The 24,252-nt window shown below is 35.8% G+C and overlaps 1 protein-coding gene across 9 annotated transcripts; it reads right to left on the reverse strand.

Moving 5' to 3' along the window:
• Window positions 1-9,614: 9,614 nt before the first annotated feature.
• LOC18432234 (filament-like protein (DUF869)) lies at window positions 9,615-22,425 on the reverse strand. 9 transcript variants are annotated; one of them, XR_016041470.1, is made up of 7 exons: window positions 22,135-22,425; window positions 17,508-17,637; window positions 16,487-16,664; window positions 13,677-15,942; window positions 13,207-13,267; window positions 11,323-12,314; window positions 9,615-9,818 (listed from the first exon to the last, which is right to left on the reverse strand). XR_016041470.1 is itself a non-coding variant. In XM_088848074.1 (6 exons), exons 2-6 carry the CDS (start codon window positions 17,616-17,618, stop codon window positions 11,886-11,888), a joined length of 3,045 nt encoding a protein of 1,014 aa, XP_088704200.1. In that variant the 5' UTR covers window positions 17,619-17,637; window positions 22,135-22,425; the 3' UTR covers window positions 11,024-11,885. The 9 variants fall into 9 exon arrangements, 5 of the variants coding, with proteins under 5 accessions (XP_088704200.1, XP_088704198.1, XP_088704201.1 ...); XR_016041468.1 differs by having other exon boundaries at window positions 16,487-16,667; window positions 22,135-22,406; XR_016041471.1 differs by lacking the exon at window positions 22,135-22,425 and adding an exon at window positions 21,587-21,918.
• Window positions 22,426-24,252: the final 1,827 nt, after the last annotated feature.

A 24,252-nucleotide genomic window follows, 5' to 3' on the forward strand; every position in this document is an offset into this window, starting at 1 on the left:
TGACCATCCTCTCAATAATGTCTATAATATTATGTGTTGCATGTGATGATGATCTCTTGATAAATTCTTCATAATTTCTAAAAAAAAAGTATTTTGTCAAAGCTTTAAAAGACATTATTTAGTCATGCTTTATTTTGGATAAAATTATAAGATGATATATATGATTTGTTTTTGTAGCCATGAACTTGACTTGGCAGGAAATTAAAGGTGAATGCGGTAAAATGATTTATGACGGTTAAACATGTATTTTAAAATTAAATTAGATGATTTGAAAAAAGCCTAAGTCTATGAATATGGTTTTGAGAAAACCACATAGTCTTGCAAGGTTCATTAAGTCTTTATGAAAATCATTTTAAACTGTCAAACTATTATATAACTATTGCTTGTGGATGCATATATATATATATATATATATATATATATATATATATATATATATATATATATATATATATATATATATATATATATATATATATACCAAGTCAATTTTTTTTCTATTATTAAAAAGAAAAATATTGTGTCTTGAAGGTATTTATAAAAGTGGGAGAAAAACTATCATGTATTTTTTTTAAAATACCTATATGCTTTAGCCCACGTTTCTAGTTATTTAGAATCCTCGATTACCTAAGACTTTGAATCATAGGGAATATTATAGGAATGTCATCATGCTGGGCTTCCCTAACACATGTTATGTTGATTAGATAACTTGATTTGTATGAATTTACTACCAAGATGTCAGTGTGGTTAAACTTTTGTGGTTCATGAAGGTTTTTGTATATTGTGAAATCAACGGGTATTGAATTACATATTACATGAGACTTGATATGCTACCTCATGATATATGCATAAAAATATATATATTGTATGTGCAATAATTGAGTGGGAGCTGCTACGGTCCCACGTTTTTTTTAGCTGCTTGGATATTCAGATATACAGGTGCAAGCTATCTCACATATCCAGATGATGCGAAGTCTACATCTGGATATCTGTTCATGCTTGGAGGGGGTGCAGTTTCTTGGAAATCAAATAAACAAGATGTGATGAAATTGTCCACCATGAAGGCAGAGTACGTGGCGTGCTGTTTGGTGATCGAGGAAGCCGTATGGATTAAGAAACTTCTTAATCGACTTGACTTTCACCTCGTGCATTGTGAAGTAGTAAGAATTTTTTGCGACAACACGGTGATGATATGCGTGTCAAAGGAGCCACGATTCCATAAGAACTCCAAGCACATAAAACCATATTTTTATTACTTGAGGAATGAGGTGAGATTGAGAAAGATCGAGATCCAGATAAATTAAATATTTTAGTGGGAGCACCTGCTAGTATTTGACATACCAAATGGAACAACTACCTATAATGTTGTTCACCTATGGAACCCAAATGTTTGGTGCTGGTATTATGGCTACAAAAGGGAGCAGCTTGTTTGAAGATCTCTTTTGAGCCCATGAACATACAACCCCATGCGATGAGGGTACGTGATGGTCTTTTACGACAACAGGTCCATAATTTGCGATGCGATGTGAAAAATGAGCTACGACCATTTTTGGGATGAGATCCGAACAGCAAAGAGAAAAATGTGTTGCATCTATAAATCTTTTTACGAAAAGATTGATGGCGAAAGCCATGATTAATATATTTAGAGAATAAATAAAAATGTTTGAGAGATATTGTAATTGGGAGAGAGAGAGATGGGAATGAGAGAAAGAGAGAATATAAGACCTTCAAAGGCCAAGTAAGAGATGTTATGTTTATGTGCCCTCTAAAGGCCTTACAAGTGCTTGTAAAATGAAATGATATAGTGAAACATAAACTCAGTGGGAGTATGGTCCCTAGTGGACCATACTAAGCAAACGATGGTTTGTTGATACCGATCTGTGCTTAACGATCTAGACCAATTGGTTGGAAAAAACCCAGTTTACCTAGGCATGAAGAATAAACCGATGAGGGTTTATGGGTTAGCCCTTGATGAAGTCGGAGAACATGCCCGGATAAGTGAGCCGAGGGACTGTGTGACCCTTATGTATGATGGTGGCCTACTGAGGCGGGGGCCAAAACCTCATATTCATGTTCCATCACACAGCATGCATATTGAAAAATCGTTCGAAAAAACCAGATATCTACCTTTGGGTGAAGCGTATGCATGTGCGAGAGATACCCATATGCGTCATAGGGCTGTAGTCGCATCAGGTCGTGGTGACCTTGACTCGTCTCTAGGGGAGGACCTATAACCACAGACTGGAATTGCGACCCCTTGATTCATCGACCTGACTTTGGTGACCCGCTAATGAGCCCCTGCTTAGACTGTGGGTCATGAGAAACACTGGGTCGATTCGATAAAGCTAATGTGGTCTGGAGTCCACAGTTCAAGGTGGAGTGCCCCGTTATTACATATTGTATTCCTAAAACCACATGGATCCTTTTCTCATCATATTCATTTTATTATTGAAATGATTTTAGTTTTATTATTTGAATTTTTATGAATCTCTCAATATTTTATTTGTGATTTTTAGACTAATAAAATACAGTTATTGTTCTTACAAAATTATAAAAATTCAAATATATATTTTAAATTATTTTATTCAAATTTAATAATAATATTTTTTTTATAATATTTCATGGGGTCCCATAATGCACATGGGCCCATGATGTGGCATGTGGGTGGGGGCCCACATGTGCCACAAAAGGGTGGCATGCCCCACCTTCTTTGAATTCTCTTGTTTGCTTTTAACATAATGTTAGTTTGATTTGTGGCATGTGGTCAAATCTTGGAAGGAATATATTGACCATGGCTTTATCTATTTTGTAACAAATTTGTTTTAAAGAGATATAATCAATTTGAATTGATATGGATCTTATCTTATTTATATTTGGTAGTATTTATCTACTTGATATTATTTGACATATCCTTATGGAATATGTGACATGAATCGTGTAATTTTATAGAATGCATGATATTTATTTTATTTAAATATATTGATAGGAAAATAATTTAGAAAAGGGGGATAATGGTTCTTGCACTTTCCATAATGTTGATGGCCCCTATAGAAAGGATTGTCTCTACCCAAAAATCTCTACACCTTATCTCTTGTACCTAATTCTGATCTTTCTTTCTTATATCCCAAAAAGGGGGTACACACCACTCTCTCATGTTTGATCTCTCTTACACATTGTGAAAGAACCTAAGGGTTTAGGTTATGGAATTCTTCTCTCTTATCTCTCAAATATGGATTTACGACTAAGGGTTTTAGGGTTTAGCAAAAAGAGAATACATCTCTCTCAAACTAGGTTGCTAAGAGAATTCACCTAGGGTTTGAGTTTGTAATCAAAGGGGTTCATATTCCATTGGTGTGGCTTGGCCGAAATTTGCTTTTCCTGTTCGAGATTGAAGCTAGACCGTTGATCCCGTGTCATCGGATAGTGGTTGCAATCTTATCTTTTATTCTCAAGCATAGTGTATAATTGTTTCAATGACATCAAGTTGTTAAGATCTTGGTTTTATTGTTATATTGATTTTATTTTAAAATTTATCTTATTATAATAAAAACCACCTGTAAGTGATCTTTTGCCAAAAGAAAGGGGTGAAAAAAAAAAAAATGTATTCCCCGATAAAAGATGACATAGGTCTTTCTTTCACTACCGCTACGGTCAAATTCGGGGTGCTTCGGGCTGCTTCGCCCAGATTTGGGTATGCTTCGGGTTTGCTTCGGCCAGCAAAGAAATAGCTATATAAAAATATTTTTTTATTTTAAATTTTTCATTATTTGTATTTATTTTTTATATAAATATCTAATTATTTATATTAATTTTTTTAGAAAAGGCCAAAGTCTTCTCCCAAATCGGCAAGCACTGAATTGCTTCATTTTTCTCACCAAACTGCAAAAGACTTTGAAACGAATCCGACAACATTGATTGGTAATGACAAATGATATATTTTTTAAAGACATTCGCTTCACATGTTTGAGTTACATTTTTCTTTTTTAAAGAAAAAAAAGAATGTATGGCTTGCCCTTTGTTGATTATGTTATTATGTGTAATGGGCTAATTTTTAAGATGAAGATAGGACATTTTTTTTTTTTTTTCATTTCACGGTGGGCGCAATTGATTCTTCCACTCATTGTCCAAAAACAAAAAATATAGGACTTTTTTTAAATGTATAAGTTTAACTAGTTTCCTTCAGTTTCATTAGATCACTTCAAATATTTTTTATAATGAAATCACGCATAATTATCAAAATATATATGATTGACACTGAATTGGACAAACAACATGAGAGACAACGGCATGAGAGGAGGTTTATACTTAGCAATTTGACTTTGCGGTTATAATGACATTTGCATTAGAAAGATCTCTCTGTGACTTATCTCTACCTAGCATTGCATACATTGAAGAAATACTTACTAGCCATGGAGAATTATGTCCTATACTTTTGTCTCATGGAGTTATATGTGTTTCAAACCTTTGTTGAATTCTTCAAAGTAGGAATCTTTCGAGTGATACTCAAGGTGTAAAGGTTCAAGCGCAGTTGACAATGTTCTTACACATCATAAGAAAATGCTCAAATAACCGCACAGTCCAAGATAGGTTCCAATACTTAGGTGAGATTGTCGGTCACTATTTTAAGAGAATTTCCAATGCAATATATAAATTATTATATAATTACGTCAAGTGGCACACCTCTAGAAATTCGCTAGGAAAGCAAATTATCCTTTCTTCAAGGTATTTATTTTAGTTGTTATGCATTTTAACGATAATGCTACAAGCATTTTGGTAAATTATAGATCAGTTTTTATTTAAATTTTTCTATTTTATTTCCTTGGGATGATAAATGCTACAAATATTCTTACAAGTATTGATGATGTTGAAGATCAATCTCCATAACAAAATACGAAAGGTTTTTTATTGAAAAAACTAGTGGCGGCTTCTTCTTTTGACCTTTGTTTTTAATATATACTTGCTAGGTGGAAGCGATCATCCCCAGATTCTTCTATGTTAAAAGCTGCACTAAAATCTAGTTTCAAGATTCACAGAGGTGGTTCTTTTCCCTCCTTTCAAAAGTATTATTTTTTTGTAGAATATTTAAATGTCAAGGTTCCTAAATATAATTCATATCCCATACCTACAAAAGTATTACTTTTTGTTAGAATATTTTGAGTAATGTTGTCGTTTATGCCCATTTGAATGTTTTATGCGGAGTATGAAAAAGTTCATGGACTTGAATCAATTCAAGAAAATAGATAATTTGATTTCAGTTCAATACGACAATGGAAAACATCAGGCAGATAAAAAGGATGGAGATTAATTGTGAAATTGCATCATTAATGCACTTTGGGATGATTGTTGTGCTCAGCACTGAGCATAGATAATAAGCACACGAGGATATGATTGTTTATATTTCTTCTTTTTCATATTTCTTTTTTGTGGCTAACTATTAAATTTGCCAATATTTCGGATCAAGGATATTATGTAGGTTTTATTTTGCTCAATATGAAGACAAAGTCGAAATTTGTCTACAATATCATAATTTGATATTATTATCTATGGATTTGGTTATCTTAGGATTCTATTCCCTTGGCTATGACTCATGGGTTATAGAATTGGTATAATATAAAGAGGGTATTTACAGTTATAATAGTTAATTACCCCCTCTCTCCATCTCTCTCTCTCATGCACGTTGTGTGTGCGTGTGTGTATAGGCATGCACTATGAAAAATCAACTTTTTCCACATCATTTGTTTGTCAAACCCATGTGTTAGGCGTATTTTTAGTCATGATATAAGATTAAATCCACTTAAAGAAATACGCCAATACGTTTAAGGGCGTGATGCATAAGATAAATATTGAACAGACACCAGATCTATAACTTCGCAAACGGTGAGTCATTATACAAACCCAATAGATATGATTCTTGAAAAATATTTATAAAGCGTGCTCCTAATATGATAAGTTGAGCATGATGTGATTGAAACTCGTCATATAAAGGCCCTATATGCCTTGAAAGTCCTAGTTGTCGGTCAAATATGTGCATCGGGCATCTCAATTCGAGACAAACTCTGAGACATATATCCCGAAGGCCATAATACGCCTTTTTACAAAAATATCGGACGCGTTTGGATACTATACGATACACCTACGAACCCATCATCGGTCAAATACTTCCAAGAGAGAGAGAGAGAGAGAGAGAGAGAGTTGAGGCTTCCTTAGTACTTTCAATTTGGGTGTGTGCTTTGGACACACACCTGCCCTTGTATGGCCAGCCGGACGAGGTTGTTGTAGAGGTCGAGGTTTGGGTTTGGGCCTATCTTTTTGGCTAAACATTTTGATCGACCTTTTGACTACACTCAAGGCATATGTGGTACCTCTTTGATATTAAAATAGTTGGACTTTTTGAAACATGGATGAATTGCTTGCACCTTTTGGAACAACATAATTTCATGGTAGTGTCTGCATTAAATTCTACTTTTTAAGCTCATTTGATGCTTTCATTGGGTCATTTATGCCCTTGTGCATTTTATCATCCACTTGAAATACAACCCCATTTTGGGATGAAATTATAGTGGATTTGGGGCTAGGAATGTAGGTACCTAAACATTGGGTGGGAACTTAAGGAGACTCTCATCAGTGCCTAAAGATAGGGAAAGCCACATCAAAAAGTGCCCAAGAATTGATTACAGGGGTCCAAAAGCAAAACAGTTGCACTCAAGGACATAAGTGAAAATCTCATGTTTTAGAGTGCAAAAATGGGCTTTTCATAGGCACACCTGCTATGCAGTTAAAATCAAATATCACGAATCTATTTATTTATTTATTTGTTTATTTATTTATTTATTTGAACTGTTAACCACAAATTTCATTAAAGAGCAAAAATTACAAGAGAGACTAAAGATATAACCACCAATTTCATTAAAGAGCAAAAATTACAAGAGAGACTAAAGATATAACCACCAATGATGATCGGTGAACACCACCCTTCGCTAGAGAATCAGTCTCAAAGTCAGTCACTCTATTACAATGATAAGGCTCAAAGAAGCCAGAGAACATGATAGAATAAATTTCATCATAAAGGGTCATCAATCTCCATGGGGGCTTAGTCTCCCCTCTAACCCACAAAATAACATTCTTGAATCACCTTCCACCATTTTGTGTCCATCCATTCCAGCTAATAACTTCATACCTTCAAGCATATCCCTAGTTTTTGCCTCATTTACTGTTGTTATACCGCATGGATCTGAAAAAGACTTAAAAGCACTATTTTTGTAGTCTTGAATCTGCCCTCCAAAAACTTGTAGGTCCAGAGTTTCAAAAAGAGCTTCCATCAAAATTGAGTTTGAAATAACTTAATAATGGCATCCACATTATGTGCGTTCCTTTAGAGCCTTTTATTAGGTCAAAGCCTTTTCTTAGGTTGATTTGGGAAGCACTTAATACCAAATTATATGCAAGTATACAAATTCTCCAACATTCCATAACATCACCCTAGAGGACAAGTTCTTGAGATTTTCTCTACTCTCTAAGTTGGATCCCAAGAAAGAAACTTATTAGCAAAGGAAAATCATCAGCATACTCTTGGGGGCATTGAGGTATATGACATGGAAATCTGAACTAGCATCCCAGAAGAAAAGATCAACCTAAGAGATGAAAGAGAGACTAAAAATATGAGGAGCAATACAAATTCTGGGTGACCTCGAGTAAGATAAAGCATATGAAGTGAGGTCTAAATTTATAAAGAAGGGAGTGGTTTGTACAAGGCTCGGCCCCTAAATAATCAAAATAAGGCGCACCTTCAAACAATGTTGAAAGGTGGTGTTTCTGGAAATCTTTGTGATGGCCTGAAAATTTATTTTTTTATCTCTAACTATAAAATTTAAAGGAAAAAGTTTATATAAGGTGCCAACTTTATACAATTTAAATAAGGTGCACCTTAAAAATCATCTAGAAGAGAGTATTCAAATATTGGAAAAGCCTCCAATTTGATCATCTCAACATCAAGATGTATGGATAAAAAGGAGAAAAGAAATTCAACTCCTAAAAATACTACATCTTGTAAAAAATTATCTAGACTATCTATTTTAAAAATTTTCAAGTGTTTATAGATATGCTTGATTTGTACCCCTTTTTGAATTTTAAATTTTATAACGAACAATAAAAATAGATTTGCAAAGCATCATAGTGTTTGCGTCACTAGAACGACATCTCCAAATAAAATTTGGGAGTGCATCATACTTCTATAGTCTACGGCGGGCACTTTACACAAACCTCACCCAAATTTAAAGCTTCAAAAATAGTGTAGATCGATTGTATCTATGAACATTTGAAAATCCTGAAAATTGGCAGTCTAGAAAATGCATTACAAGATGAACTATTTCTAATACTAGAAATCTATTTTTTCTCATGTCCATACATCTTGAGGTCAAAATGATCGATTCAAAGATTTTTGGGCACTCAAACAACATCTTCTAGTAATTTTTTAGGCTAGCAAATGTTTGAGGTGTGCCTTAAATTAATTGTTTAGGGCCTCACCCTTATATAAAATTTTCCTATAAAGAAAGATAGCAAGATACTTGTAGTGAGGACCTTTGATCAATATTGTAGGAAAAGTATATTAAGAGATCATTTACTTTTGGTACGAGAAGGACACAATTACTCTTATCCATCACATCTTAAATCAGGTGATTATAAATGTTTTATTAATTAGACTAAAAGCTTAAAAAGAAATTTCTCGAAATTTATGACATACCCCATGCCATCTAATTTTACATTTAATGTCTAGGAGTGATTGTGACCTCTTTGTAATAATGATAAATGATCACATAATATACAGTCCCAATATTATATCGCACAGGTCCATTCTCTTATAAATTTCCTCCATATTAATACCACTAATATCCAAAAACCATTATAAAAAAAAAAAAAACCCCATTTAATCGGGACCCAACCCCATGTCCTTTTTTCGTGCTTTTCTTGTTATTTGTCTTTTCATGTTATTGTTCTTTTGATCCTTAATGGATGCTGGCCCTTATTTCTATTTATTTTGAGTGATCGAGGACCCAAAAATCTGCAGAATCAAATCCCTTAAATATGCGCCCTTAAAATGCCATCTTAACGGGCATTGTGGAAAGTCCATTTGGGCATTGTGGCCCATTCAATGGATTAAAGATCAAAGAAGTAGCCCCAAATCCATTTTATATGGTTTGCAAGGGTTTGGAACGATTATTGGGTTTCAATCCATTTAAAAAGTGGAAATCTAAGGGGTAGGCCTCAAGGTGTTTGCATGAGGCAGGGGCCTCATGCCAACGTTATCCTTTATTTATTTATGAATTTGGTTTGTATAAGGTGTCAACCTTAAACAATCAAAATAAGGCACACTTCTAGATTTTCCTAAAAAGATGTTTTGGTATCGTAAACCTAACGGCCAAAAAATCTATTTTTACAGCTAATTATAAAATTCAAAGATTCAAATATTTTGTAGATTGAGCATATCCAAACTTAAAATCCTTTTTTTTTCTTTTCCCATGTTCGAACAACTCAAGACCGAAATGATCATTTGTAGGGCTTTTCAACCTCGAAACAACCTTTTTGAGTGGATTTTTAAAATGCATATTACTTCCACATTATAAAAACTTTTTTCTTTATTAATTTATGGAAGTCAGATTATATTCATATGTGCATTGTTTCTCATATTTAGAGAGTCCACCCTGCTCGTACAGACTTGTAGTTGAGAGTTCCTATTACTTCATCCACGGTTCCTGAGTGATTCTTAAAATTTGCCATTTAAAGAATACTTTCTTATGATCAAATACCTTCTTGTCTTCCACCTGCATTAAAGAAGTATCAATTCTGGATCATTGAATGAAAAGCAATAGCTATTATGGACTAACTTAACATAACATAAGTTTCTCTTAATGGCTAGGATAATCACAATCATCATTATTGGGATAGATGTAACATTCAAAACTAAAAAATTTATTGGAGAAAATGTTTTCATGCAGCAGTGGTAGCAAGCGGCCACAATCCGCTGTGAAATTTGATAAAACCGGGTGGCACAAGTTGTGCTGACATGCATGGCATCAGCACATCTAGTGCCTCCAGTTGTTGTCGGACACACATGGCTTTGTAGCCGCATACCAAACACAGTCGAACCTAAGCTGCATGGCAATGTGTTTCATGGCACTTTTTGATTGGTGGAAGCCGCATCTTTGGGAGCTTCGAAAGTGGTGGCTTCCAAAGGGGAGCATGGAAGTGGTTGCTTCTCTTTCTTTACACTATTTTGGAAGCCGCTTGTAGCTTCCAAACTAGTGTGGCATGCTGCATTATCAAATAAGTGCTACAGCGCAGATGGCTTCAAAAGCCCTGCTGCTTCCCGTTATTGATACCCACGCTTAATTTGAGATATTATTGCTGCGGTCTTTTCTTATCTTGGGTTATGCGAGACTGTATCAGTGATCTAACATGCCAAAGAGTTTTTTTTACAATTGCAGATGAAGCTCAAGACCATGACCGCACCGTAATTGTCAATTATTTGGGAGAGAGAATCCAAAATGTTGAAATCCATCCTCTAGTCGTCTAAAAACAATTTGCATAAGAGAAAAGGAATTCGAGGACTAAAAATGCAAATATTGACTGGCATATTAACTTCTGAAATGGATTGTATATTTTCGCCAATATTAGAGCTTTTCAAACGCTACAAATCCATTATCAAGTGATGAAAATGAATTTGTATGTATCTTGGAGAGCTTTTATGCTTTCAATCCATAAAAATGATGGAATTTCTCCCCGGGTACAACTGCAGTAGTATAGTGAAGCCAGTCCTATGTTTAAGTACATGGGGTTTTCTTTGGAAAGGTTTTTCTACTTGAGAACACTCAAATTACACAAAACGAAAAGAGACAGTAAATTTACTTTGATTTAAATGTCATGCATCATAAAAGATCACTTGACCAATTTGTAGCAACAACACTTTGACCCACCAGAAGTAAATAGACCTCGGACATTCCACTAAAATGCCACTCCGAGATACAAATGAAATCAACAGACAAATATATTTATATTTTGTATCAGTTTTTGACAGTGACACAGAAGTAATTAGTAAAAAAGCACCAACAAATGAAATTGAATTTTCAGGGGAAAAGAAAGTCATTAAGGGATCTCTTCTCTAATGATCCAGATTTACACTTTCATGTCACAAAGCAATAAGATGTGTAGATTGACTAGATGCTTTCAAGAAAAGAACCCATCTATAATTATCAAAAAAAGACAGAAAGAACACATCTAAATATCTACATACACGAGCAAAAGTCAAATGTGGAACCAATTATATACCAGGGATGGAGCCAATCATGGGGACAGGAGAACATGGCAGCTCTGTAATAGGAAGTAGCTAAGAAACGTCAGTCACCATAGCTTATATAGACCTCAAGTATCTCTAGGTAATGTACATATCTGGTTTTGCATCCATAACATGCACAAAAGGAAGCACTTGTAGTAGATCAATCACATTTTCCCTTCTCCCATCTGAATTTTAACACCATCTGATTCCTCCAATAACTCCCTCTCTTGACAGCTGATATCATCCCTTTCAACTAGGTACAAAAGTACTTTTGGTTCCTAGATCAAAGCCTCATGAACAATCTAGTAAAGGACTTGTTTGTTTTTTTATTCCTGGCATTATAGTCCTCAAAATACTCAGAAATTGTCTATATTTGCTACAAAGCATTCTCGTAGAGGTGCTCCATTAAATCGGAAAGGATGCTCCACAAAATAGCTAGCAGACAACCCATCTTCATAAAACCTGAAAACCACTCCTCTGACAACTTACTTTCAGTTTTTATCATCTGAGCCACTCTTTTCACAATGGCCTCTTCCACAATTTTGTTGTATATATTCTAATGGTTAACCTTCCCTCTTGAGAAGAATCTACTGAAACCTCGTGTGTTTTTCTCAGGGGTTGGTACTGAAGAGGAGGAAGAGGAAGAAGACCGAGTAGGCCTGTGTTTTGGGCGCTTTGGGTTTATGGGAGATCTTGAAAGAGGGCTTGCTTCAGTATCTGATGAAAATTGGGGGATGGTGTAAGGGTCCAAGCGTGACACAAACTCAATCCTAGGTACATCGGATGGAGTATCTTCCATCGCCACCTGTGTCAAATCTACAGAATCTTGCTCCATTACGTTCTGACTATGGTGCTCGTTTTCAGAGAATGGAGAACCTGTTAGCTCATTTGGAGAGGATCTCAGGGCCTTCAGCTGCCTTCCAAGAAGAAATATTGTTTCCTGGCATTCGGCAAGCTTCTCAGCTGCAGCTGCTATCTCTTTTTCCTGCATTGAGCCAGATTGTTACATAATTTTTAGACAGTGCACATAAACTGCTAAAGATTTGTAGCATGAAGTTCCAAGAGAATGCAGTGGAACATGGTACCAATGGCAAAGAAAGGGAGGTTAAGACAAAAAATGGTAGTGAGACACAGATGGTGCGGATAACCAGAAGGCCATCTAAAAAGGCATAAATTGGGATGAGACGAAACCATGCCTAGGGATTCAAAGTAGTGAGGATAGAACAATTATTAATAAGGTTGATCAAGGAATTTCAGGAAGATATCAGTATTTGGGGATTTAGGAGTGTAGATTTTTGGAGATTGTAGCCATAGACGGTTACTTTCGGATGGTCACGGAGGGTGGAGAATGAGGTTTCTTAGAGTGAGTAGAGCGAAGCAAGGCAATTGTGTCATAGAAAAGCGACAACAAAAAGTATGTACTAAGAATGAGGTAATTACAAGGGCAGAAGAGGCATTTCAGAAAGGGATACAAAGAGCACGACAAGGGTCCCTGCCATGCTCAGGTAAGGAGGAAGGAAAGAGAACTTTTGGAACAAAAATGAAGGTTTTGAAAGTGGAGATGGTAGGACACTCAGCAAAATTATTTTGCATGGTGGGGCAGTTTAAAACGGGCATCAGCTATACAAGAAGGATGGGACCAGGGTTGAGAGTAGTTTGAATAGAAAGTGGGCCTTTCTGTTAGGTGTTTGAACTTTGATAGGACCTACATATATGCATTTGTTTATTAATGTTTCATTTTACTGCCATGCAAGAAACTATATAAATAACATGAAAGGACTGAAAAGACACTATCCCAAACTAGTGCTCCTTATGTTCAGTGAAAGGACAGACAGATAGAAAAAGACTGAAAAGGAGCAGCTAGTCACGATCTTTACTTGTTTGGCCTTGACGTATTGATCTGTCGGACAAGATGAGCAAACTGCACACTCCTCATTCCTGCAAGTGGTAAAGAAATAAACAGAAGATCACATATCAGAATCAGTACCCAAATTATCATAAAAAAGTCATCAGTATATTGCTATGAAACAAAAGCTGTGAAAGTTTGGTACACCACTAGGTGGTACATAGGACATCACCCTTTGTTCCTGATGACGGATGGTAGAGATATACTGTACCCAGGCAAATATCCATAATTAGGAACTATAATTAACTTCTACCATCCATCTTTGGGAATGGACACGGGTGTATAGTATATTTTCCCATGAAAGTTTACTCACAAAACTGGAAACCAACATGCGGATTGAGAAGAATTTATGAGAACAATTGAAAGAATATAAAATTATGCCAATTGAAGTGTTCCATAGCGCAAAAATATCAACAAGAAAAAAGCTTTATTTTTGCTAACCTCTGAATCTGCTCCTGAAGATCCATGCATTTTGTGACAGCTTCCTCGCATATCCTCTTCTCTTCCTGGAGTTCAGAGTTCAAAGCCTCTGCGTTTTCTCTAAGAAGTTTCACTTCATCTTCCACTTCTTTCGCACGCAATTCTAGGGTTCGATAAGACTCTGCCATGCATTTCAGCTGCGTCTCAACAAGGCTCTTTGAATTCTGACAAGATTCAAGCTCCAGTTTAAGTTCAGAGAGAAGTTGCTCAGTTTCCACAAGTTGGGCTTTAGTGTGCTCCAAATTCTCATTGCACATAACAAAATCCCTCGCCATGATGTCCTTCTCTGACTTCAATTGCTCAATTTCTCCCTCCAAATGCTTGTGTAGTTTGTCCACCATTTTTTCTTGGAGAGCCCCAGAACCCAAACATGATTGAGATGAAAGGGTAGAATCACTTAAACATCTCTCTCCTGACAAACCCATTTCAGCCACCTTATCTTCTTTTGACCCCAACTTGCCTGCAGCTACATCATTCCTTTCCCCTTTAAAGCTGATTTTATTGAGCATCTCAAAGAAAAATACCCCAGCTTCAGCCATTACATGAGAAAGATCAAAAATAAATTCCTTCACATCCATTCTGCCAGACAGAACCTCATTAACAGAGATAGAAAAATCCTCAATACTTTTGCTCAATCCGTTCACAATATCAAGCCTCTCCTTCCATATTCTTGACGCCTCTTTACCTAGTGATTCTACAAATGTTTGAATCTTAGAGATGGCATCAGTGAACTCTGATTCTAGAGTTCTAGTACATGGCTTACTATCACAGAGAGGAGGACAGTTTCCATTCTCAAGAGTCTCCCCAATGGTTTGAGAAGCAGCATCAGTCGAAAGACTGCCATCTGAGAGACCACCTGAATTGTGACGAGGCAAATTGTTCTGAAATTCCTTTAAAACACATCTGATATTCTCAAGAATCTTCTCCATGCCAGTTCCATTAGCACGGGATTCAAAGATCATGGCAATTCGTTCTCGAAGTTGGGACAAGGACCAGTCATTGGTATCGGGTTTTGGGTTATTTTGATCGGTCTCAGTTTGAAGTTCCTTTTCAACGGAAGTAACCTGGGTGGAAGCGAGCTTCTCCATCTCTAGAAAGTCATCCATGAGTTCAATCTGTAATTCTTTGTTACCCTTATCCATATCTTTCTCTCGCTTGAATTGGGAAAGCTCTGAGATCAAAGCAGAGGCCCACGACTCTGCACAACTAGTTTCATCATCAATTCCATCCTCAGACATGGAGGCCAAGCTTGGTGGGTTACTACTTGTATTTTGGCTCATTGAACCCTCCATGGACACCTCAGTGTTCATGGGGTTCTTTTTATGATTTAGGGCTTGTACCTGTGCTTCCATGCTCTGAAGCTTGCTCGCTGTTTTAGCACACACGTTTCTTGCTGCCTGAAGTTCACTGTTACGCTTTGACAAAGCCTCCTTTAGCATCTTGGTTTCTTCCTCCATTGCCAAAAGGCGAGCAGTAAGGAACTCGGTCTCTTTATGACCATGTTGAGCATGGTCAAGGGCAAATTCAGTAATTGGGGCAAGATGGGGGCTAGAGTTTTTTACAGGAGATCGTTTTAGTCTGCTTTCTCCATAATCTCTGCCGAGGTTATCGACTTCGAGCTTCATTTGGGCTAATGCAGCAGGGCCTGGCAGTTTCTTCCTGACAAGTCCACGAAGCCTCTGGCACTCTGCTTCCAATTTGGCTATCTTCTTTACGCCCTCCAAATGTTGTTTGTTAGCCACTTCTGCTGATCTTAGACCCATGTTCTTCTCTTCATTTCGAATTTCAAGCTCCTTAGCCACTATGTTGAGCTCATATTTAAGGGAGTTTATTTCCCTTTCATAAGACTGAATGTTGACTTGAAGAACTTTAATTTCAGCCTCAGCTTGAGCTTTTTCTTCATTTATTTTCATAAGCATGCCTGAGTGCTCTTGAAGGGATCTCGTTAGGGCATTGTTCTCAGCAGAGGCTCGAAGAAGCTCTTGCTCCAAACCAACAATTCTTGCTTCAAGTTCAGATTTGATTTTTTCCCATTGCCTGGTCTTTGTGGTGATAATTTCATAGAGTTTTTGTTCATTATCTTCCTTGACCTGCCGGATTTGCCTCATGCATTCCTTGAGAGCACCATCTAGGTGGGCTGCCCGATCATCAGATGTAAGCTTCTCCAGTGTCAATAGTTCAAGTTGTTGTTTCAGTGCCAGTGCTTCTGCTTCAGCCTTCTCCCAACCTGTAAGAAAGGGGAACGAACACTCAAGTATATATATACAGAAGTCAAAACACAGAAAAAGCAGACCAAGGAAAAATATCCAAAAGCACTCAAAGATTGATTGGAAGTTTATAACTTTCTCTCCGCTTCCCCCCCCCACCCTCCTCTTCTTCCCTCCCTCTCTCTCCTCCCGTCTCTGTTTTATAAGAATAACTACTACCTCTCTCCAATGAATGCCTATAAGACATATCACTGAATTCAAGACATAAAGAGAACAACAATCTGCCATTACAAGACCAAACAGAATTGCAAATCACATGTTACTTATATATCATATATCAGCTCAATAAAGCCATCAAATAACAGAGTTCTATCACCCCGTTAAGAGTACTTTAACACTAGTTATATCAGCCCAGTGAGGGCCATCAAATAATAGAGTTCTATCACCCCATTAGAAATACTTCAGTATATTATTCCCGAAATGCACACATTTCTATAATTCTTCATGAAAGTGAAAAATTGACAGCTTTCTTGAAAGTTTTAAATTTAATTGCAATAATAATACCTGATACAGCTTCTTCCGCAACTTTAGCATGTTGTTTTACTAAATTCTCTTTTGTTGTCACCTCGGAAACAGTTGAAGCAAGCTTTTCATTCAGTACCTTCACTTGTTCTTCCGCTTCAGTCAGTTGATTATAGGTCTCTTCGGGAATTTTGACATAATTTACTTTTTTGGAAGTATCCTGCTGGAAGAAATCATATTAGATGCATAAGAATAAAATTGGTTTAAAAAAAAAAAGAGACAATTTTATGTTCATAGTTTACACACATACAAATAAACCTACATGCATTTGTGTGTGTGAACATCTAGCAACTCTCTTTTTTCATTCTTCATCAGGACTCATGGGAAAAGAAGATGCTTCCAACCATACCATCTTATGTGACAAACAGCCATAAAATCTTATTTGCAAGCATATCTATCAATGGTTGTATATTGAATTTCAGGGGTGCCCGCAACTGATGTAACTACAACCCCAACGATAGATGGGTATTCATCTTGTTATAAAGAATTGAAGCCCCCACTATGATTAGACGATAAATGCAAGGAAGCTGTTTAGCAGGTCAGAAACATATTTTAAAAATTGTTAAGATTCAGTTTCACATATTTGTTGCAATCTTGTTTTTCTAGTGTTTTATGCATGATGCTCCCAACTCGTTCCTTTGTCTTTGCAATTTTTTCTCATAGTATTGTTCTTTTCCGCTGTACACTTCTATGTATGTGTGTGCATTGGGCAACATGATGCATTCTCTCTTGCTTGATCAAGAATATGACAATGTTACTTATTTTCCGAAAAAAAGAAAAAGAAGAAAAAGTAAGGAAAAAGGAGAAGAAGCTTACAAGTTCAGCAATTGTACAAGCTAAGATAAAGAGTCTTTTCCTCTAAAGTGTCACTAAACCTTTTGATCAATCTTTTGATCACGATTCTCAGAATGACATCCATGGCCCAGCATAAGAAAGAAGAAATAAACTACAAGATGTGCAATAAAAGTTTTAACAAAAGAGGAAAGAGAAATAATTTGCTCACCTCATCACCGTGATTTTTTGATGAATTAGCAACAGGTGCAGCAGCAGAATCTGTAACAGAAGAACTCTTGTCGGAGCTTTTCTTCCTCCATGGCCAACCACGGCGGTCCATATTGAACTTAACTCAGCAGCTATGAAATTTGGAGAAAGACACCAAAAAAATCAGGATATAAAAACATAAAGAGGCTTAACTTTTGCAATTCCACATGATTCATAAAGTCAATAATCAATATGCAAACCAAAAGGTTTGGTTCCAAACATCCAATACAAAGCAGTATAAGCATGCAAATTCTCAATTTCTCACTGAGAAGAAAACAATAGGATATTATTTTTTCAGTAAAAAGTAAAATACTTTCGAAATAAACATAAACCACAAAGAGCACTTGAAGCATATAGCAACGACATGAAATATGAAACAGTGAACCCCTGCACCCCAAATCATTACCAAATCCTTAAGATATCATAAATGGATTGTGCTCTGATTTCCTTTGTAAATCAGATTTTGTGCATTTGTAATCCAATGCCGTCTGATAGTGAAACGAAATTGTCAACGATAGTAAGAAGGCAGAAGCCAAAACCACAGCATTTGTGTCAACAGCAGAAAATATGAGGAAGACCACTGGTTGTAAGCTTTGGGCTTTCTCTGGGACTTTCACATGATGGATAGAAGAAAATCAAAACTGAGAGGTCATGGGTGTCCAGCCAGTTTGGGAAAAAGTGAAGTGAATGAAGTTAGTGGGTTGTATTTGCAAATTGAAGGGATAAGACCCATGAGCCCAAAAGTTCACCCAAGACATTTCTCCAACACCAGGGGCCAGAGAACAGGGACCTCAAAAGAATGTCTCAACAATTTCTAGGAAGGGATGGGCTGGAAATCAGGTTCAATACCATTTTCATTATTTCGGCTCCTAAGATTGGAAGTGTTGAACATCATTTTCTAGAAGGGGAGCAAAAGTAGTGAGGGGAGGAATACGTGATGCTTTGATCTCTTGGGCCCTCATCCTTGACAAATTTCAAGGGATTACAGTGCATCTGTTAGTACATAAATGGAGGACAAAGCAAAGTGGTGAATTCTAAGAAACCCTTACAGATCCTAACTAAAATGATGGTTCAACAGGTTGCAAAGCATTAGAGGGGAAACAGTATTCTCAAGTACAGTCTAAATTAGGAGATCTTCACAAATCAAAAGGGCCGTGCAATTTTACAATGGAAGAATCAGTATTTAAAAATGCAGACTGGTCGTTTGAACCAATCACCCAAAGGTACTCAAATCAACCAAACTCAGCAAGCAGGCTCAGCGGCATAGGCCAATTTAAAAAATAAATAAATAAATAAAATTATTGAATTTTGGTTGTTTAAAAAGTTAAAACAAGGTTTAGGACTCTCAAATCAAACTCAAAACAACGTTTTTATTACATTAAAACTTATAAAAATATTATTTTGGGGTGAATTAGCCTGAGTAATGGTCCAGTGAGCAACTCAGACCAGTCACCCACCTGTTCCGGTTCAAACCAGAAAAACTGGCTGATCCAGTCCAATTTTTGAAACCTTGGAAGAAATAAAATCTTCTTTTAGTGATCTTAGAGCAGTTTTACGGTTCTCTTTGGGGACTATCCTTTGTAACCCACTAAACGAAAGATACAACATAGAGTGTACAACCAAACTGAACCCTAGACACAATACGTAAAACCAGGGTTCAAGAATCAGATGGGATCAGCCAGTTTTCCCGGATTGAACCGAATAGGTGGGTGACCAATACGAGTCCCTCACCAAATCAGGATTTCGACCAATTCAACCCCATTTTTATGAGTTTTATGTTTGTTACATTAATTTGAGAATCCTAAACTTTTTTTAAACTTTTTAAACAACCCAAATTTCAATTATTTTAATTTTTTAATCTTTTAAATTTAATAATTTTAAATTAACATTTAAAAAAAATTGGCCAGCAGATCCAACCTGGAATCAATAGGTGACTGTTTCGACCCACTGGTCCACGTGTTTAAATACTGAGTAAAACCTAGTCCTCCCTGCAGAAGTAAGTGAACCCACAATACCTCCTATCAGTTCCTCAACCCCTTATTTGATAAGCTTCTGCGAGTTAACCCTTTCATCTAAGCAAATAATCTCACAAGGAAAACGTGGAGTTTCCTACTCATTGTAGGCTAATTAGAACTTGCCTAATTGGCTTATCTTTCATTCTTGTGAAGTATAGTAAAGCTCTCTAGAATTTTAATCAATTCCACGACCAAAGACATCTATAACAAAAGGTACAGTTATCTTGGAGGAATTCATAGATGGTAGGTAAAGGGCAGAGATCACATAACACATTTTACCTTATCCTTAGAACCCACAACCAGGGAGCCCATTAGTAGGTAGAGAGGTTCTTTACCGTTCAAAAAAAAAAAAAAAAAAAAAAAAAGGTAGAGAGGTTCTTTCCTTTGGGGACACCACCTACTTGTTTGACACTTTCTGCACATAATTTTCTGCATATCTACAGCATTAGAGTAATTTCATGTATGGCTTATTTCATAATGCTCAACGAAAAGTCAGCAATCAAAATTAAGTACATACATGGACATGCTTGTATGTGGTTACACATCCAAACAGGCACATGCATCATTCATCATCAGTAGAAATGTAACTGAAAGAATTACGAAAACACTACATCTCAAGTTCAATCCCTACCACTGACCAACCCAAAAACGAAAGGTACCTTATAACTGGATAGAAATGCAGGTATGATAACATATGAATACGTATTTAGAGATTTATAGGACATGAGTTTTATTAATATGTATTCCAGAACTCGTCATATATAATTATAACAAAAACATGCAGTGTGTAAATAACCAGCAGAGCACACTGAGCATGAAAACATCGCAACTGCTGTGTAAGCAATAGACAAAAAGCAGAGCCATCCATATTACAGAATAATAAGTATACTAAAGGACCAGGTTTCTATGCGGCCAAGCCCACATATGTAGAAATGCGAGCTTTTTAATAAATCTATTTTTGAGATGGATTTTAAGACTTATTTTTTAAGGACATGTAACATCTAACATGGAGATCGTGAATATGAAAAAATAAATAAATTTTAAAAACTGAAAATAATAATTTTAGTAAGAAAACATTTGGACCGTTAGTTTCCATTGTTTTTAGATCGAAAACCTACTTGCATCCATCTTTAAGATGGATGCTTTACACTTTCTGGACCGCATATGTAGAAATGCGGTCCAGCACGCATGAAACAAATTTCCTATACTAAATGACATGTATTGTATATTAGAAAGAAAGTGGGAGGGTGGGAGAAAGGCTCTGCTTGCTAAAATGCACACGAAGGAAGGGGACGGTGGATGCATAAACAAAATTATTTCATTTTCAGGAAAAAAAGAAAAGACGAGAGGCTGAATAAAGGAGATTTCTACATTTACCTCACCATGCAATGTAAGATTACCATTATCACCAATTACATTTTACAAAACTGGAAGTGCATGAACATCCATTCACCACAATTGAGTCCGGAACCCATGTTGCTCTCAATTTTTAATACCCATAAAGATACATAAGAAAAAAAAGGAAAGGTATATGGAAGTGAGGAAGCCAGGAGACTTCTTCAATGGAAAAACTCAGCCAAACAACTCGAGTCAGCTGATTTCAACTAGTCACACCAGAGCTTGTTCTCAGTCGAATTTTATCACAGATTTGATCTTAGATCAGTTCTATAGCACCAATTTGGCATTCTTTTTTATTTGTTTTATCACTAAATAAGTAAGTGGCACGGTGTTCTGTAACAATATCTGCTGCTCGTGTGCAGTGGACCTAATTTTGTCTTAAATATGTAAATAAGGAATTATCAACATTTCACCAAATTATCATAACACACCAAAAAACTCTCCCAAATCAAATGAAATTAATCTTATATCATATCAGATAAAATGTTTCATGCACACAAACAAAAAACCCCCATTCCAGAATATGTAACATGCAGGTTCGATGAATTCACTATTTCTCTCTCTAATCTCTGTGATCCAATTTTCTGATTTCGCATTCAATCTTAGCAAGACCAATCCAGAAACCCACCTCAACCTCAAAAAACAACAACAACCACTCTCCCTCTCTATTGTTCACAGGAAACACAGATCCAAAAGAGAAACCACAAATGCGAAAGCATCCGACATATTTTTATCTCATCAAAAACAGAGATCAAGCACCTAGCACGCCCTAAACTTCATGCTTCTATAGCTGCATCCCCTGCATTCTCACTCTAAGAAAATAACTTATCCTCCTCTCTTTCTCTCTCTACAATACCCTCCACTTCCACGCTCCATATGAACCACCCACAACTCCATACTTCATCAATGGCATTCCCCCGAAAGAAGCTCATGAGATTACACGGAGATATTTAACTTTTACTGGGAAAACCCAAAAGAGAACAGTCATCAGGAGAGACAAACAGGAGCCCAACATAAAAAGAGATAGAAAACAAAGATACCCAATAAAGATCTAAGCACGGTAATGCACCCATTTCAGCATCAACAATAAGACAATGGAGAAAACAAGTACAGTGAGATGAGAGAGAAAATGCAATGCAGCTTCATAAAACCATAATGGGGTCATGCTCCGCTTACCTGTTACAAAGTTGGGATTGTGGAGAGAGAAACTTGGGGGTTGCAGAGAGAGAAGCTGAAAGGTTTGAGGGGAATTTGGATTGAAGAAATGGAAGAGGAGAGTGTGAATGCAGATGCGGTAACTGACCCAGGAAAGTTTTAGAGAGAGAATGCTCTCAAGAAGGAGAAAGTTTAGAGAGAGAAAGAGGAATTAATATCGTGTAAAATATTCGGCGTTAGGTGTCACAAAAGCTGGCCATTAGAAAAAGCACACACAAACACCTCACACTGTTACTATGAAAAGCTTATTGCAACGTATAATATTATGAACATCAATATGATTTTTTAATTTTAAAATTTGTGAGAAATTATTAAAAAACAAATTTATTCTGAAAACTGGGTAATTACTAAAGTGACCCATATCTTTTAGGAAATGACGAAAGCGGCTAGAGTTAATGTGATTTTTAATTTGAAAACATTGTGAGAAATTAGTAGAAAACAAATTTATTCTGAAAATTGGGTAATTACTAAAGTGACCCTCACAATTATGAAATGACAAAAGCCAGCTTTTCTAAACCTTAATGTCTCAAATGTACGTTTTTTATTTCCCCCCAAAAGGATTAGACTTTCCTTTAATAAATAGGAGGCTCTTATCAAGGGAAGACACTTAATAACCAAATTAAATTTATTTACAAGTGCTTCTTTTTAAAAAAATTAATGTTATGAAAAATAAGAATCGGGTCACGATTCCAATTCATCGATTTCGCACGACCAATTTGCAAATGCAGATTCAGGATACAATAACCAAAGAAATTGGGATAAATTAAAGTAATCATGGGGTTTTGAACCAGAATCATGACAGGTAATTCTGAGTCCGATGGACGATTTCACTGGTACCAATTGATCCATCATCTTTACTATTTCAGAATTTTCTGCGGCAAATGTCAAAACAAAATTTATGAAATTACTCGGCTAAAAGTGTATAGTCAAGATTTTTCTCTATTTATTTTTTTCTTTTTGCCTAGGTGAAGAAACAATAGTGAATTGAAACCACAAATGGGCTAGAAAATATGAAAACCTTAACGTTGCCATAAATTTCATAGTATTTAGGAATTAAGAGAAAAATATGTTTTTACTTTTGAAATATAAAGATAGTGTGATATATTTTTTATTTTAAACACAAGTCCAACTTTTTTATAGTGAATATTGCATTTTAATTTTATTCTTTTTTGTATAGCCAATTAAACTTGAATTTTGGACATCTATACTTCTCATTGTGACCGACTTGTAAAAAAAAAAGGAAAAAATACATTTAACTTAAATAAAAACAACCAAATGCCCCCTATAAATTTTAAAAATTTAGGATGCATTTTTTGTTATCTTAGAATATTTCTGGTACTTTTTTTTTATATGTTGAGAAGTATCAATTTCTCAAATTTGAGCTTAATTCGATATATGGAAAAGAAATAAAATTAAAATACATGTGCTCTCAAAAGGTGAGACTTTTATTTTGAGTAATTAAAAAGTAGGACTTAAGCATCACATATAAAACATATAGAAAGTCATTTTTAATATAACTAATAGAAATGGATTTTCTCATTAATTTTTTGGCCATTAAAATACCCTAAATTAGTTCCATAAGATCTATATACAATTTTACATTTGGGCATTAGAAATCCCTAGACGGCCCTCGTGGGGGAACCTATGAATGTGGCAACAAGTTGATGCTATAATTGTTGAAGTGTACTGTGCACCTTCATTAAAAACAAACAAGTTACTGTGCTCCTTCATTCAAAAAATAGAGAAAGCGTACTGTGCACCATTCATTTATGGTTTATGGTACACTAATAGAGCACCCATTGTCTAGTCCTCCGGCACATTTACGGATTAACCATATAAAAGTAAATGACTATAATTGGGAATTACAGTTAAATCTCTACGAACAAACAATGAAGGCCCCACTAGAGTACCAATAATTTATGGAAAGAGTTTATATGGAGCTAAGGATCTAAACAATCAAATTATAGGCCACCTCAAAAATTTCATGGCCCAAATATCCTCCGATTGATCATCTCAACATCAAGATACATGGACATGAGAAAAAAATAGATTTCAAGTTTTGAAATAGTGCATCTTGTA

This window comes from Amborella trichopoda, chromosome 9 (assembly GCF_054954075.1).
Source record: "Amborella trichopoda isolate Santa Cruz 75 chromosome 9, AtrichopodaSantaCruz75HAP2 v2.0, whole genome shotgun sequence".
Taxonomy (NCBI): domain Eukaryota; kingdom Viridiplantae; phylum Streptophyta; class Magnoliopsida; order Amborellales; family Amborellaceae; genus Amborella; species Amborella trichopoda.